This window comes from Neovison vison, chromosome 4 (genome assembly GCF_020171115.1).
Source record: "Neovison vison isolate M4711 chromosome 4, ASM_NN_V1, whole genome shotgun sequence".
Lineage (NCBI taxonomy): Eukaryota > Metazoa > Chordata > Mammalia > Carnivora > Mustelidae > Neogale > Neogale vison.
In genome coordinates, this window is record NC_058094.1 from 124,968,943 (window position 1) to 124,986,941 (window position 17,999).

A 17,999-nucleotide genomic window follows, 5' to 3' on the forward strand; every position below is an offset into this window, starting at 1 on the left:
TAGGGCCCAACCAGCAAGTCCCGTCGCCCTCCCTCCTCCTTGACGAGGATCGGAGAGGGAAGGGGAGGAGCGAGCCGGGGCCGGCCGCGCACACCAGGAGCCTCCTCGTGGAGGGGGGGGGGGAGCAGAGGAAAGGGGAGCTCCGCCACCTCTGTTGGCGGCGGCGGCGAAGGAAGAAGAAAGTCAGGGCCCGTACCCACCGCCACAGGCTCAGAAACTTCCCCCTCCCCGCCCCTATCTCCCCGGAAACAGCCCCCCGCCCAGCCCCGCACACTCGCTGCCCCAACCGTGAGCCGCAGCCCGGTCGCCCCCGCCTCGCCCCGCCCCGCCGCCCGTCCCTGCGGGCGGCAGAGTGCGCGAGGCCCTAGGCCGGGAGTTGTTGTCAGGCCCAGGCCACTTCCGAGGCACCCGCCGTGTGTCGCCGCCACCACAGGAGGACGACGTCGACGCGGAGGAGGCGGCGGCGGCGGAGGCGTGTTGTTGTCTCGCCCACTCCCCTCCCCTGAACTCGCACCCAACGTCAGGGCGCGATGGAGTGAAGCGGGGACGAAGGTGGTACTTCCGCGTTGCGCTGCCCGAGCCGAGAGCGCGGCCGAGGCCGCTCCCCCACCCCCGGGGGCACTTGGAGGACTCCGGACTCCCCCGCAGGTCAGCGGCCGGCGCATCTGGTGTTTTCGCTGCCGAGGATAGGACGACGAGCACGATCGCGAGCTCTGCCCCCCGGATTCCTGCTTTTCTCGGGCCCGGAGGCCGCTGCATACCCGACTGTGACCTGGAACCCAGGGACCCGAGTCCTGACCCGGATTATCGTGGCGTGTCTTCTGGCCGGCCCTGGCGCTCGGTGTCCCTCCGCCGCCGCCGCAGTTCCCGTTTCCGGCGGGGGAGATGGCCAGGATCTGACCCGGGAGGAGGCCGCACCCGCGCCGCGCTCTGCGGCGGGCTCTAGGCGATGCCGAGCAGCTCGGACACGGCGCTGGGGGGAGGCGGGGGCCTGAGCTGGGCGGAGAAGAAGTTGGAGGAACGCCGCAAGCGGAGGCGATTCCTGTCCCCTCAGCAGCCGCCGCTGCTGTTGCCGCTCCTGCAGCCGCAGCTCCTGCAACCGCCGCCGCCCCCGCCGCCTCTGCTCTTCCTGGCTGCTCCCGGCACGGCCGCCGCCGCAGCCGCCGCCGCCGCGGCCTCCTCCTCTTGCTTCAGCCCGGGCCCCCCTCTGGAGGTCAAGCGGCTGGCGAGAGGCAAGAGGCGCGCAGGAGGGCGGCAGAAGCGGCGCCGCGGGCCCCGCGCCGGGCAGGAGGCGGAGAAGCGTCGGGTCTTCTCGCTGCCCCAGCCGCAGCAGGACGGCGGTGGCGGTGCTAGTAGCGGCGGGGGTGTGACCCCGCTGGTGGAATACGAGGATGTGAGCTCCCAGTCCGAGCAGGGGCTGCTGCTGGGGGGGGCCAGCGCGGCAACGGCGGCGACGGCTGCCGGGGGAACGGGGGGCAGCGGCGGGAGTCCGGCCTCCTCCTCCGGCACCCAGCGGCGCGGGGAGGGGTCGGAGCGCAGGCCCCGCCGGGACCGCCGCAGCAGCAGCGGCCGCAGCAAGGAGCGCCACCGCGAGCACCGGCGGCGGGATGGGCAGCGCGGCGGCAGCGACGCCTCCAAGTCCCGCAGCCGCCACAGCCACAGCGGCGAGGAGCGGGCCGAGGCAGCCAAGAGCGGCAGCAGCAGCAGCAGCGGCGGCCGCCGGAAAAGCGCCTCGGCCACGTCTAGCAGCAGCAGCAGCCGCAAAGATCGAGACCTGAAGGCCCACCGGAGCCGGACTAAGTCGTCCAAGGAGACGCCTTCGGCCTACAAGGAGCCGCCCAAGGCCTACCGGGAGGACAAGAGCGAGCCCAAGGCCTACAGGCGGCGGCAGCGGTCCCTGAGCCCGCTGGGAGGCCGGGACGACAGCCCGGTGTCCCACAGGGCCTCGCAGAGCCTGAGGAGCCGCAAGTCCCCCAGCCCGGCAGGAGGTGGCAGCAGCCCGTACTCTCGGCGGCTGCCGCGCTCCCCGAGCCCCTACAGCCGCCGCCGCTCCCCCAGCTACAGCCGCCACAGCTCCTACGAGCGGGGCGGCGACGTGTCCCCCAGCCCGTACAGCAGCAGCAGCTGGCGCCGCTCCCGGAGCCCCTACAGCCCCGTGATCAGGTGAGTCCGCCCCCCGCGGCGTTCGTCCTGTGCGGCGCCGACCTGTTCCCCGGGAACAGGGGAAGTGGTGACTGGCCTCTTCCGAGCCGCTCCAGTCGGCCACCGGCGCTGGAAAACCCAGCTTCAGGCCGGGTGCAAGTAGGGAGAAGCGTTTTCGCGCGCCCAGGGCACCTTTTAGTGGGGTGGAGGGACAAAGCAACAGGTCCAGCGGAGCTGTTCTCCTCGCTCTGCCGGGGAACTTGTCCAAGAAAGAGTTCCCAGAGTTTTAAACTTGTTGCATTAACATATTAACGGGGTTTCTCTCAACTGCTCTTTGCATTTCCAGCAGTTTCTTTGGGAAAACCTAGAGGTGGTTTAATTTGTCATAATTTTGAAAGTTCTCTGAAGAGGTTTCACCTTTGGAGATTTAGGGACGGACCCACATATTGTGGAGGAGACTCGGAACCACTTGCTGATGTCAGAGTTAGATGTGGATTGCAAATGTTGCAGATGATGCATACAGCGGTGGAAAAAGCAGCTTTTCTCTAGAGTTGCTTCTTTTAATAGGTGAAAAAAGCTTATGTGGAAACTTACAGTTCTAAATTCTTAAGATAAGGAAGATGCTCATTTTGTGATATTCTTGTGTGGAATGGTTTTTTAAGTGTTAAAAGAAGAGAAAATGACAAGATTGTGGTTTCACTGTTGGTTTGTGATGACACCCAGTTGCTAATAACGTATAATTAATTGGTGTAACCAAGTGAATGGTCTTGTTCGCCGTTACAGTATTACACTGTTTACTATTATATTAAATTGCTATTTACATTTACTTCAAAGTTAGCTATATTTTAAAATATCACGATCATTGTTCAGAAATCTTTTTAAAAGGTATAATTTAACCTAGCGAAATTGGAGTAAATCTTTTATGTAGTTGTTATACCTTGTTATATAATTCTGTTCTTCAGGAAAACTATGAGCATTGATCTATGCATACCTGTTCAGCAAAATTAATTAAAAATAACTTTTGAATATTTTGGAGGTTCTATTTCTTGAGCTGTCTGAAAATTCTTATAGTTTAGAATATTAAAAAATGACTTTTCGCTGGTTGTGTTTTTCCTATTGGTCTTAGTTTTCAGTATTGCCAAGTGGATGCAAGTACTTCTGAGTAGACATTATGTTGAATCTCAGTGCATGTACCTGTAAAATTACCGAATCTCTTTGAAGTGTCAGCCTAGTAAATATTTGTCAAGATGGGATGCAAGTAGAGATCTGGTTGTGAGTTTGTCCTTAAATGAAGGCAGCTGTACAAATCTCTTCATTCTTACAATGTTCAGTACACTTAAAATGCTAATAGATGTTTTAAGGAAAGGTCTATCAACACTGATAACTCAGTTCACCAAATTTAGCCTTTATATCTTTATATCACTCCTTGCATTTTACTTTTAGTTAAAATATTTTAGATTGCCAGAGGTTTGCATTTTTTAATTGTTTGTTTGTTTTTTGCAATTAACATTGTTTTTGAAAACTGATTAGGTTAAGTCTCAGGACTTTAGATAGCAGTTTTGAGTGTTTGATGCAATTTTAAGAAATTGGGTTTGTGTTTATTTGAATTTTTAGTTGCTGGATACTTCAGCAAGGTCCTGCCCTTAATAGTTGTAAGTATTTTATGTATATCGTGTAGTAGTGTCATGTATGATTAGTATTATTTGTATTTAGCAAATATTTACTCAGCACATCATATGCTAGTTAATGTTTCAGGGCCTGGAATAGATTAATGAAGGAAGCTGAGGTCCTTGCCTTCATGAAGATTGCATTCTAGAGGACCATTCATTGCTGAATCTTTTCATGGTTTTTATACTTACCACCGGTATTTCTAAAGGATTGGATTTGGACAAAGCTTTAGAGTATCTTGGCCAACATTCCAGACAGCTGTCCGTTTGGTGTGTGCCTAAATACATCTAGACATAGAAAGACATTACTTTGAGACAGCCTCTTCCATTAGATTTGGGACTTGACAGTTCTAGACTGGACTGCTTTGCCCCAGTATCTTAGCAAGACCTTCCCTTAGAGACTCAGTTTCCTAAACTGTAACAGGGAAATTCTTGTGGCGTTTTTTTTGGGATGATTTCAAGGATTAAGTGAAAATTTATGTTTTGTAAAGTATAGAAATACTATAGATTATTATGGAAATGTAATGTGGTTGAGTTATTATTGAATAGTTTGAATTATTAGAACCCTTCACATTGAAACCGAAATCTCCTTCTGTATAACTTTCTATCCATTGCTTCAAGTTTAACCAGAGCAAACTCAACTGTATGCTACTACTTTTTAAAAATGTAAGACACTTGCCAGTCTTCTGAGTCTTTCCTTCTTTGGTCCAAAAACTTCATTTGTCATGAGGTATGGTTTTCAGATTTTTCACATTACATCTGTTTATCAGCTGTCCTGCTTAAAATTTAGGGCCCAGAATTCACACCTAACATAGCTGATTGGAAAAGCTAAAAATTTTTAAATACAGCAAGTGTGTTATTGCTGTTTAGGAACAGTTAATTGAACTCATTTGTCCAGTTTAGTGCAAAAAGTTTTACTTTAAGAATTTAGCAATGACGGGGCGCCTGGGTGGCTCAGTGGGTTAAAGCCTCTGCCTTTGGCTCAGGTCATGATCCCAGGGTCCTGGGATCGAGCCCCGCATCTGCTCAGCGGGGAGCCTGCTTCCTCCTCTCTCTCTCTGCCTGCCTCTCTGCCTACTTGTGATTTCTGTCTGTCAAATAAATAAATAAAATCTTAAAAAAAAGAAAAGACTTCTAAAAAAAAAAATCTTAAGTGGTTTGCGTTATTTAATGAATAGTCTGCTGGATTTTGAGCTCTGAAGGCAGCTATCCTGTCTTAACCCACCATTGTATTCCTAGTGTTTAGCATAGTATTTGGCAGAAATCATTGCTTAATAATTGTTGAATGGGTAAATGAAGGGATGATGGAGTTTACTGAGCATATGAAATATTGTGGGCCTGGATTGTATAAGTATTTAATAGAGACCATGTGTTATGCTATGAGAAAGAGCAGTATGATCTTTTACCAGCCCACGTGGACCTTATGTATTAGTGACTTGTCAGCATAGGTATTTTAAGCAGATGCATGCACATTGAAAATAGTATTCAAACCATAGTATGAAGATTTTTCTTGGTCTTATTTAGTTCCTGTCATGTGAGAGTGTAGTAGAGCTGTTTTTGAAGGGAGGGAATGGTACTGACATTTGGGTCTTACCATGTGCCAGGCATTGATAAATTCTTAACAACATACATTCACCTCCTACATATCTATTGATAGATGGGGAAACTGAAGCTCCAAAAAATAGAAGTGATTTATTCTGAAGTCAGCTTGGATTCAAACCCTGGGCTGACTGAAGTGACATGTGCTTTTATTTATTTATTTATTTATTTATTTATTTGAGAGAGAGAGACAGTGAGAGAGAGCATGAGCGAGGAGAAGGTCAGAGAGCGAAGCAGACTCCCCATGGAGCTGGGAGCCTGATGTGGGACTCGATCCCGGGACTCCAGGATCACGCCCTGAGCCGAAGGCAGTCGTCCAACCAACTGCGCCACCCAGGCGTCCCATTTAAAGATTTTATTTTATTCATTTTACAGAGAGAGTGAAATCACAAGTAGGCAGACAGGCAGGCAGAGAAGAGAGAGAGGCGGGGGAAGCAGGCTCCCTGCTGAGCGGAGAAACCGATGTAGGGCTCAATCCCAGGACCCTGAGATCCTGACCTGAGCGGAAAGCAGAGGTCCAACCCACTGAGCCACTCAGGTGCCCCTGAAGTGACGTGATCTTGATACTAGATATTGATACTGTCATGGCATTCAAGGGAGCTGACCCCTTTAAGTAGTGATCTGTTTTGCTAAAATTCATCTCCTGTTTGGGTATTTATGTATCAATTTCTTTTACATGACCGTTTTTTGCAGCATTTTCAGAATTGTAAAAAACGAATTCTTCTAGAGATTCTTTTGGCTCATTAACTTGTAGCTTTTGAGTATGAGTCTAAAAACATGTCCTTGAAGACTTTAATTATATTTAGTTATTGACAGTTTTGTTTTGTTTTTGCAGTGGGATATCTTGATCTGAAGTCACTCTAGTCAGATCAGTTACAAACAGGACACTGAATTGTTATATATACTGTTAATTGGTTCTGTTTATGAACTTACGGAGATTCTGTGAGATTCTTTTCCACTGAGAATCAGCAGAAGCCTCCGTTATGGAGTAGTATAGCGACCCTGGGAGTCTAAAGATGGGTGGACTGGTAGGTGTAAATGAGTGAAGTTACTAGTATTTACTTGTGTATGGTATGGGGTACCTCTATCATGGTTTATTTAATGTAATTGTCCTAAAAACTGTTCAGAAATATTCAAAATGAAGACATTTCAGAATAAGGAAAAAAGGTCCTGTTAACTCATAAAATGCTGCTGATTTGTACTTAATGGAACTAAATCATGAGTATCCTTAGGTGAATGTTATGCTTAAAATGTTTTTTAAAAATGTCAGATATGTAGGATACTAGAATAAATGCAGAAACACTCAGAAGGAACGGAAATTTAGGTGAAGTCTTAAGTCTCCAAATCTGTAATCAGTTATTTCATTCTCAAGATGGCCTTGTGTTTTGTTCCTTCTCTGACCAAACTTTACCCAACATTTACATCTGCACAGTCTTTATCATTTATTTGTTCTAACACTAATGTTTATCCCATTTCCATTTTTAGCAACTCAGTTTAGGCCTTTGTTTTTAATCAGACTACCTGTTACCGTTCTTTTCTTTGCTGTTCTTCCATTCCTTTCTTCCCAATTCATTCTTTTAAAGGAGAATTTTCTTAAGTTCTTGGTCAGATTGCGTCACTTCCACAGTCCAGACTTTCCAATGCGTTGTCAGGTAATGCCTTTTATGAACTGGCCCCATTCTATCAGATTTCTATTTTTAGAGGCACTTTTATTTCTCTGTAGTTTTACTCTTGCTGTTCTTTTACCTTGAAATGCCCTTTTCCCCGTCTTCTCTGCTTCAGGCTTTGCATTCAAAACCCAGCTCCAGTTCAACCATCTCGAGATCTTGCTCCATTCGTGTAGAAAAAGTTCATTCTTATATTCCTGTGGCACTTTGCTTTATCTTTGTTATAGAGCTTTAAAAATTCTATTTAATATTCCGATTATTTGGCTGGCTACATTTGTATTTTCTCTACTAGACTGTAAGCTCCTGGAGGACAAATTTTAATGTGTGTTTATTAGTGGTCGAATCAGTTTAAATAGCATTTTTCTGCACAGATTAATGCAAGCCAACTTTACACAGATTGCAGTTGTATCTCTGAACTTACTTGCTATTTCACATATACTCTAGGATAGGTGAAGTGATTGGTAAGGAGAGAATTTAAGAACATTCTCTTTCCAGCTGCTGCTTTACTAGAATGAGTTGAGGATGCTAGGAGTCACTTCTAGTGTGAATAGAATAAATTCAGACCTAGTGTTTGTATTTGCATTCTGCTGTACTAATCAAGATAAGTGATATGTTTTCTTCGTGCAGATTTTCTGAACAAACTGTATGCCAAGCTTTATTTCCTCTCTGAAAAATTATAGCTATTTCTCAAAAATCAGTTGAAAATTAATATTCATATTTTAGGTAATTTTGATCTCTTATTCTCTGCTTTTTCTATGAATAGCACTTAAATTTTTATTGTTTTTGTTTTTGCTTGGCTTTGTTTTACAGGTAGATATTTGTAAACTTTAAAGTGGATGTTAGAAGCAAAAGTATGAGGCTAGAGTCAGAAGTATTACTTGTTTGTAGTGATTTTTTTTGTTCCTTGAATTTCCACACATCTAAATTGTGAGAGAATCTAGTTTTCTTAGTATATTTTGGAAACAAAATAAATGTAGATTAGAGGATTAAAAACCAGAATTTATTTTATTCATTTTTTTTAGTTTTTATTTAAATTCCAGTTAGTTAACATACAGTGTAGTATTGTTTCAGGTGTACAGGATAAGTGATTCAACAGTTCCCTGCAACACCAGGTGCTTATCACAACAAGGGCACTCTAATCTGCATCCCCTATTTAATCCATCTCCTGACACCCCCCCCCCCCTCTGGTAACCATGTTTGTTCTCTGTAAAGAGTCTGTTTCTTGGTTTGCCTCCGCTTTCTCTTTTTCTCCCTTTGCTGGTTTAAAAACTGGGATTTATAAAATGGAAATGAAAAAGGTAGTGAGAGGAACTGAAAACTGAAAGTAGTTAATGGGCTGCAGTCTCCCCACTTTTCTGTTTCTGCGTTTTCACTTGCATGGGGCACTTTCAATGAGATATTTTATTGACTCTCCAAACTTATCTAACATTAAATTAATTATTTCATCTTTCTTGGAGTCATTTCTTTTTCTGATACTGCTCTGCATTATTTTTCACCTGTTCACAAAGATACTACAGGCTCAAGGTGGAAGTTTTCAGTTAGTACAGAAGAGTGAGAGATTAAAAGTCGTACTGAATCCAACCACCTGAGGTGATCATCTTTGAGGTTTTAAATAACATTATTCCTAGATTTTCCTCTGCATGTATGATTTGGGACAAAAGATTTTATGTAAGTCTTAGGAATTAGAGGAACATATTACAATGCTACTTTATATGCCATGCTCTGTACTATGTTCTTGTTGGCGTCTGGTATTTTGTAGTATGCATGTGCTGTAACTTGTTTGGCCAAGTTCATTTTGTTAGACTCCTAGTTTTTTACTTTCAAAATTTTTGAGATGTGTATGTATCTATTGCAAATAGTTGGTGTGCACATTTGTTCCCTTATCTCCTTATATGTTGGATTTCTTGGAGGTAAAATTGTTGGGTCAAAAATGGTATATACATTTGTAATTTTGATACTGTGTCATGTTGCCCTTCAGAAGGCTTTTACCAGTTTTTGTTTCCCAACCATATGCTCATTTCCTCAGTATTATCATCACTTAAGAGTTGTCAGGTATGCAGTTTTTCCATTTGCATTTACTTAATTAGACTGAATTTATTTTAATCTGTTTATTGAATGTTTTAATTTCTTGATTCATTTCTGTTACTAATTTATAAGAGCTTTCTGTATGTTAGAGATATTAACGGTCTTTGTGGCATAACAAGTATCTTTTATGAATTTGTCTTTTGTTTTTTAACATTGTTTATGTAATGTTTTGGTTTCTTTTGTTTTTAAAGGTTTTTTTTTTTTGTTTGCTTGTTTTTTTGTTTTTGGTTTTTTTTTTACATTTATTTACCCGAGAAGGGGAGAGATGGCACAAAGTGAGAGGAAGAAGCAGACTCCCTGCTGAGCAGGGAGCCTGATGCAGGGCTCAGTTGCAGGACCCTCAGATTATGACCTGAGTCAAAAGCAGATGCTTAACTGACTGAGCCACCCAGGCACCTCAGAGTGTTTTGTTTTAAGAACTCTTGACTTGGGGGGTACCTCAGTGGCTCCGTTGTTAAGCATCTGCTCAGGTCATGATGCCAGTGTCCTGGCATCAAGACCCTTAATGGGCTCCCTGCTTAGCATCAGCGGGGAGCCTGCTTCTCCCTCTCCAGCTCTCCCATACTTGTGTTCCCTCTCTTGCTATCTTTCTCTGTTGTAAGTAAATAAATCTTAAAAAAAAAAAAAAAAGAACTGTTGACATATGTCTATGTTCATGTATCTTAAGTTACAGTAGTTGCTCCCACACACTCAGTGCTAAAACTTTAGTAATACTTAACCTCTTCTCCTTCCCCAGTTCTTGTGAATTGCTTGTTGTGTTTATCCTTTTGTAGTGGTCTTTATCTATTCTTACTTGGTTTGAAACCCCTTTGTTTATGTTTTTATTGTCGGATCTGATTACTTTGGGTTTCTCCCTCTTCAAGCCTCTCCTGTTTTCTGCATTCATATTAATCTTTTTTTTTTTTTAAAGATTTTATTTATTTATTTGACAGACAGAGATCACAAGCAGGCAGAGAGGCAGGCAGGCAGAGAGAGGAGGAAGCAGGCTCCCCGCTGAGCAGAGAGCCCGATGTGGGACTCGATCCCAGGACCCTGAGATCATGACCCGAGCCGAAGGCAGCGGCTTAACCCACTGAGCCACCCAGGCGCCCGCATTCATATTAATCTTAAAATGCCATTTTGAGTCCTTCATTTTTCTCTAAAACATACTTACAGAATCAACTTCTTGAACTGGGCACTTAAGATTCCTTACCTGAAACAGACCCAAATTTCCCTTGTTTCTCAGTAAATATGCTGATCACAGTACAAACTGGACTCCTTACTATTTTAAAAACATGGAATTACAGGTTCCCTACACTTTAGTTTATCCCCTTCCCTCAACAGGCTAATCCTACTTGGCCATTCTTCCAGCCATAGTTGAGGTGTCATCTTCATTAATTTCATCCAGAAGCGATTTCTCATATTCAGACTTGCATTAATTTGAGTTGGTTGCCCCCCCTCCGATATTGGACATGTTTAATCTGTTCATTAAATCAATTTTATTAAGGTATAATTTATCAACTTTAAATATACATTTAAATGGCTTTTGACAAATAGGTGTTCTTGTGTAACCACCACCATAGTCAGGATAAAAAACATTTAATTACCCCAAAAAGTTTCCTGTGGCCCCTATGTAGTTTGTTCCATACTCTACCTGTGGTCCTTGGCAACTGCTACTCTGCTTTCTGTCACATTAGTGTATGTGTGTGTGTGTGTGTACACACAAATATATATATATATATATATATATATAAATATATATATAAAATAACAAATCTACAAATTTGTTTGTAAAAGAACAGAAGTAAAAATAACAAAATAAAATAATATATATATTTGTATATATAATAACAAATTTACCTTTCTTAAACTTCATATCAATAGAACTATATTGTATGTAATTTTTGGTGTGTGCTTTCCACTTAGAGTCATCAATGTTATTGCATGTTTGAGTCATTTCTTCCTTTTTATTGCTGAGTAGTATTCCATCTCCTTATACATTCCATATATATATACAGTAATTTGCTTGTCATTACCCAGTTGATGAACATTTGAGTTGTTTCCAGTTTTGGGCTATTATGAACGAAGCTGCTGTGAATATAGTTCTTTTGTTTTTATTTCTCATGAATAAATTAAGAGTGAGATTGCTGTGTTGTATAGTTAGTGAATTTTTGACTTTATAAGCAGCCTGTTTTCCAAAATGGTACGATTGTGCATCCCAGTCAATAGTGTGTGATCATTCAGTAGCTTCACATCCTCACTAAGACTTTAGTTTTTGTCAGTCTTTGTTCTCAGCTGTCTGTTCTGGTGGGTGTGTAGTGGTACATCACTGTGGTTTTATTTGCGAATGCCTAATGACTAATAATGTTGAGCATCTTTCCGTATGTTTATTTGCTCTTCATATCTTTTGTGAAGTTATTTGTCTTATTGAATTTTAAGAGTTCTGCACATATTCTAGATAAGTTCTTTGTCAGATACAAATACTTTGCATATGGTTCTTCTCGTTCTGTGGCTTACCTTTCCTTCACATAATTTTGAAGAGCAGAATTTGATGAAGTTCAATGTAGCAGTTTTTTCTTTTATGAGTCATGTATTTTTTTTGCCACCCCAAAACTTAAGCCTAACTCATGGTCACAAAGATTTTGTTTTTGGTTTTATAATATGCATCTTTAATTTATCACAGTCTGTCTTCTTGTATAATATAATGTGATAAGAGCATGTTTACATTTTTCTCCTTTTATGTACCATTCTTGTCATATGTCTTATTTCTGTGTGTGTATATATATATATATATGACTTATGTATGTTAATTATAGACCTAAAAAAAATGAGAAAAATCATTTATGTCTGCTTTAATTTATGTCTTTTCAGACACTTCTCATTCCTTTATGTAGACCCAAAGTTTAATGTATTTTCCTCTACTGAGAGAACTGGCTTTCAACATTTCTTATAATGTAGCTCTGCTGTTTTATTTGTCTGAAAAAGTCTCCATTTTGAAAGATATTTTTGCTGGGTATGGAATTCTACATGGACTTCTTTTTCCCTTTTTAGTTCTTTGACTTATTCTGCTTCTGGCTTTTGTAGTTTGATGAGAATTTACATAATATTTATTTTTTGCTTCAGCCGCTGGATTGTAAGTCCCATGGGGTTCTTTTTTAATCTTAACATCTCTTAAGCACTTACACAGCATGTGATAGGAAATAGATAGCCAACAAATGTTATAAAATAGATTTGTGTGAGAAAATATCCAGCATCTTACACTTTGAAAAAAAAAATCCTTCTGCTATTAACAGGGTCTAATATTGGCTTATGTACAAATTTGTCATAACTAGAGCTGGACCAATCAAAAAACTGTGCCTTTGTGCAGATCAAGTATTAAGCCTTTCCTCTACTTCTTACCATCTTTCCTTTTTCTCTCTTCAAAAACACATATCAGGACATGGTTCAGTGAAACATGAAGACAAGCACAGTTCATGTGCTCAGTGGACTAGAACTTGTTTGCCTGAGAAAATCCGCAAAAAGTCAGTCATGACTCTTATTTTCTCAACTTTTAGTGTTTCATAAGGAACTAAAGGAAATAAGCATAAACATTTCAATTTTATGTTATTTAATTTTTCTAGTTTTTAAAATAACATTTTTTGAGATCTAATTCACCTACCATGCAGTTTACTCCAATTTTAACTAGTACAGTCAGTGGCCTTTAGTATATTCAGAGTTGTGCTACCATTACCACTAATTTTAGAACATTTTAATCATCTCAAAAAGAAACTCCATGGGGCGCCTGGGTGGCTCAGTGAGTTAAGCCGCTGCCTTCGGCTCAGGTCATGATCTCAGGGTCCTGGGATCGAGTCCCACATCGGGCTCTCTGCTCAGCGGGGAGCCTGCTTCCCTCTCTCTCTCTCTGCCTGCCTCTCCATCTACTTGTGATTTCTCTCTGTCAAATAAATAAATAAAATCTTTAAAAAAAAAAAAAAAAGAAACTCCATGCCTGTTAGTAGTCAGTCCCCATTCTCACCTCTAGCAACCACCAATTTACTTTTTATCTCATGGATTTGCCCATTTTGGACCTTTCATATAAATAGGATCATATTATTCATGTTTTTTTATGGCTAACTAAATTCATTTAAGCATACTGTTTTTAAGGTTCATTTATGTTGTAGCATGTGTCATCGGTTATTTTTTTTGTGGCAAAATAGTATGCCATTGTATGAATATTCCACATTTTATTTTCAGTTGATGGACATTTCAGTTGTTTTCAGTTTTTGACTATTACGAATTCTATACTTCCTCGAACACTTGTGTTTATTTTGCGTGAGATTTTTTTTTTATGAAATATGTTTTTATTTCTTTTGGGCATATATCTAGGAGTGGAATTTCTGGGTTATATGGTAATTCTGTGTTTTAACATTTTAAGGAATTACCAAACTCTTTTCTTTTTTAAAAGATTTTATTCGACAGAGAGAGACAGCCAGAGAGGGAACACAGATAGGGGGAATGGGAGAGGGAGAAGCAGGCTCCCTGCTGCGCAGGGAGACCAGTGACCCTGGGATCATGACCTGAACCGAAGGTAGACCCTTAATGACTGAGCCACCCTGGTGCTCCGCCAGCCTGTTTTCCTCAGTGTCTGCATTGCTTTTATATTCCAACCAGCAATATATGAAGGTTTCAGTTTTACCATGTCCTTGACAATTGTTTCACATATCTTGACAAGTTTTTAAAATTGTATTCTGATATCTCCTTGTACTTTTGATTTGCATTTTCCTAAGTGACTGATCCTGAACATCTTTTCATATGTTTATTGGCCATTTATATGTCTTTTTTGGGAAAATGTTTATTCAAATCCTTCACCTATTTTAAAAAATGGTGGTGGGGGGGTGCCTGGATGGCTCAATCATTAAGTGTCTGCCTTTGGCTCAGGTCATGATCCCAGGGTCCTGGGATTGAGACCCGCTTTGGGCTCCCTGCTCAGTGGGAAGTCTGTTTCTCTCTCTTCCACTCCCCTTCCTTGTGTTCTCTCTCTTGCTGTCTCTTTCTTTCTCTGTCTCTCTCTCTCTGTCAAATAAATAAATCTTTTAAAAAAAGTTGGGCCTTCTTGTTCAATCTCTAGAGTTCTTTATATATTTTGGGTACTAATATTCCTGTGACATTTCTTCTAGAAAGAAGAACTCTTGTATTTGGGAGAGTCCGTTTTAATTTAGTGGAAAAAAAAAAAACGGGGGGGCTCTTCTCAAGGTATAACTTATTTGTAACCACTTAGGTCATTCTAATAGTGTAAACTTTGGGCAAGAACTTAGCTTTTGAGTCAATGTGGACCATAAGAAGAAAAAAGAAGGAAAGAATTTCTAGGATCAAGTGTTAACAGAACAACCAGAAGATTCTTATCTAGTTGGCAGATCTTCTCTCTTGGGTTGACTGGGTAAATACCCACTATAAAGGAAAAAGCACAGACTAGAAATTATACAGATGTGGATTTAGGTACTAATTCTGGTGCTTTCATAGCAGAACACTATTAATCACTTTACTTATCCTTTTTGAGCTCTGGTCTTTTTATTTGTAAAATGGGAGAAATGATGCCAACCTAGTTTAAGAAAAAAAAAAGAACAAAAAACAAATCTGGGAACAACCCAAGTACAGCGAATTGGGGAGCAGTTAAATTATGGTACAGATACATGATTTGCAAAAATTTTTCCCATTGTATCACTGTTGCCGTCCATTAATGCACAGTTTTTAATCTTGATGAAGTCCAGTTTATTTTTTCTTTTGTTGCTTGTGATTTGATGTCATATCTAAGAAGTCTTTGCCTAAATGAACATCACAAAGCTCTATTCCTATATTTTCTTCAGACAGTTTTATAGTTTTAGTTTTAGTTTAGTCTTTGATCTATTTTGAGTTAATTTTTGTGTACGGTGAGAGAAAGTGGCCCAACTACGTTCTCTTGCGTGGAAAGCCATTTGTGCCAACATCATTGTTAAAAAAAAAATTTCTTTCTCTATTGAATTGTATTGGCATCCTTTTTGAAAATACATTGACCATATATATGAGGGCTTGTTTCTGGACTTTCAGTTGTCCGTTGATTTACATGTCTATCCTATGCCAGTATCATACAGTCTTGATTTTTCTAATTTTGTGGTAGTTTTTGAAATCAGGAAGTGCCAGTCTTTCAGCTTCATCCTTTTGCATTGCTTTGATCTTATACCCTTTCTTAGGAGGAGAAAGGTTTTTTGCATTTCCACATGAATTTTAGGAACAGCCTCCCAAATTGTGCAGAAAGGCAGCTTGGAGTTTCATTGGAATTGGACTAAATTTGGAGATCAATTTGGGAGTATTGCTATCTTTTTTTTTTTTTTTTAAAGATTTTATTTATTTATTTGACAGACAGAAATCACAAGTAGGCATAGAGGCAGGCAGAGAGAGAGGAAGGGAAGCAGGCTCCCTGCTGAGCAGAAAGCCCTATGTGGGACTCGATCCCAGGACCCTGAGATCATGACCTGAGCCAAAGGCAGTGGCTTAACCCACTGAGCCACCCAGGCGCCCGGGAGTATTGCAATCTTAATGTTAAGTCATCAAATACATCAATATGAAATGTCTTTCCATTTATTTATGTTCCTTTAATATTTTCATTGGTAATTTGAAGTTTTCAGGGTACAGTCCTTGAAGTTTTTTGAGATTTATTCGTAAGTTTACATTATAAGGCTATTGAAATGGGATTTGTTTTTGTAATTTCATTTAATTGTCTATTGTTAGTGTATGGAACTGTAGTATATTTTTCTACATTGATCATATATCCTGCCGCCTTTCTTAACTTGTTTATTATTTCTGATAGTTTTTAGTGGATTTCTTAGGATTTTCTGTGTACAAGATTGTCCTCTGCAAATAGTTTTACTCTCCCTTCCCCCCAAATTTGGATTCCTTTATGTATTTTTCTTGCCTAATTGCAATGTCTAGAATCTCAAGTACAGTGTTGATTAGAGGTGGCAAAATTAGATTTCCTTGTTCTGATCCTGATCCCATAGGGAAAGCATTTTAGTCATTTTTTCTACAAAATGATATTGGCTGTGAATTTATTATAAAAGCCTACTTTTATTTTTGTTTAAAATTGTTTCCATTAGGGTCTAATTTTTGATATAAAAAAAAATTGTGGATGCTTTGGTTGTCCCTAATACATGAACTGGTCTAATTATTTATTTCTGTCCTAGGGTCTAGGAAAAGAGGAAGATTCCTATTTTGTAGTATGTGTAATGGTTAGCTGTATTGATTTCCTCAATGTGCATGAAGAAACATTTTTATTATGAAAAGTATATGCATTAATGTTTATAGTATTTTTTAAATTAGTGCTACTTAAGTACTCATGATTTTCCAAATTTAATTTTTTTAAGGTTAAGTAATTGGTGTACTGGAGTAAGCTTTTTTATTTTTATTAAAAAAAGTGACAGGGTTGGGGCACCTGGGTGGCTCAGTGGGTTCAAGCCTCTGCCTTCGGCTCAGGTCATGATCCCAGGGTTCTGGGATCGAGCCCTGCATCGGGCTCTCTGCTCAGCAAGGAGCCTGCTTCCCTTCCTCTCTCTCTGCCTGCCTCTCTGCCTGCTTACGTTCTCTGTCAAATAAATAAAACCTTAAAAAAAAAAAAAGTGACAGGGTTTCTTTGTCCCATACATTCTAATTTGATGTAATTTCTGGTGTTCATCTTTAAACTTTTCTGTTGGTGTTTATTTATTTTTTGATAAGTTTTGAGTATTATATTGTTTGTTGTTTGTTTTTTAAAGTAATCTCTGTGTCCAGCATGGTGCTTGAACTCATGACCCCAAGATCAAGAGTTGTATGCTCTATTGAGTGACCAGCCAGGAGCCCTGTTGGTGGTTTTGGGTTTTTTTTTGTTTTGTTTTTATTTTAATTTTATTTATTTTTACTAGCAAAAGTGGATTTATTTGGGAATAACAGAATAGCAATCAAGGGCATAAAGGCTACAACAGAACCATTGGCAAGTTCAGTTAGTGTTTGTTTTTAAACTTTTCTGTATTTCTCAATTCTCTACGCTGAAATTGTTACCTTTTTTAAAATCCATGCTCTGTATTTAAAAATTATATGCAAGATGCTTGAAAATAGTATAGAAGCATACATAGCAAGATGTGAAAGCTACCCTTTATGTCCTTCTCAAATATATTATCATGTTAGTCAGTATCATGTCAAATATATTATCAACAGTCAGTAGCTGTTGTATGTCCTTTTTCTGTGTATATGCTTATATTCAAACTTAAGTACATACACATAAACATTAAGAATGTTACCATACCATAAATTTTTTTTACATGCTTTTTTTGTTTAGCAGTAGGATTTGAAGGTCTTTCCAAATGGCTACATAGAACTCCAGTATTGCATGAAATGTTTCAGGCTTTATTTAACTATCATTTTTTCTTTATTACAGCCAATCCTTTTAAGAATATCTGTAGTAACTTTTTGACACATATGTAAGTGTTTTTGTCAGATGTGTTCTTATAGGTGAAGTTGCAAATCAGAAGCATTGAATAGATATAAAAGTCTGCAATTTTATATTCCTTCTGATAATTTATATAAGTGGCCATTCTTCGTATTTTTATGAATAATTGATGTTTTCAAAATTCCAATTTTTGCCATTCTGATGGATGGCTCCTTTTATTTTGCCTTTTCTGGTTACAATAAAGATGGGAGCATTTACACTTCTTTCTTTCTTTTTTTTTTTTAAAGATTTTATTTGTTTATTTGACAGACAGAGATCACAAGTAGGCAGAGAGGCAGGCAGAGAGAGAGAGAGAGGGAAGCAGGCTCCCCGCTGAGCAGAGAGCCCGATGCGGGACTCGATCCCAGGACCCCGAGATCATGACCT

General features: G+C 40.5%; 1 protein-coding gene across 2 annotated transcripts in view; it reads left to right on the forward strand.

The window, feature by feature from the left end:
• The first annotated feature begins 452 nt into the window (after window positions 1–452).
• The window catches only part of CDK13 (cyclin dependent kinase 13), a 121,813-nt gene continuing 104,266 nt past the window's right edge, over window positions 453–17,999 (forward strand). Inside the window, exon 1 of one of the 2 annotated variants that reach the window (XM_044245654.1) lies at window positions 453–2,163. In XM_044245654.1, coding sequence (XP_044101589.1) covers window positions 950–2,163 — 1,214 coding nt within the window. In that variant the 5' untranslated portion in view covers window positions 453–949. The remainder of the gene's footprint in view (window positions 2,164–17,999) is intronic. The other variant, XM_044245655.1, reaches the window with a different exon arrangement.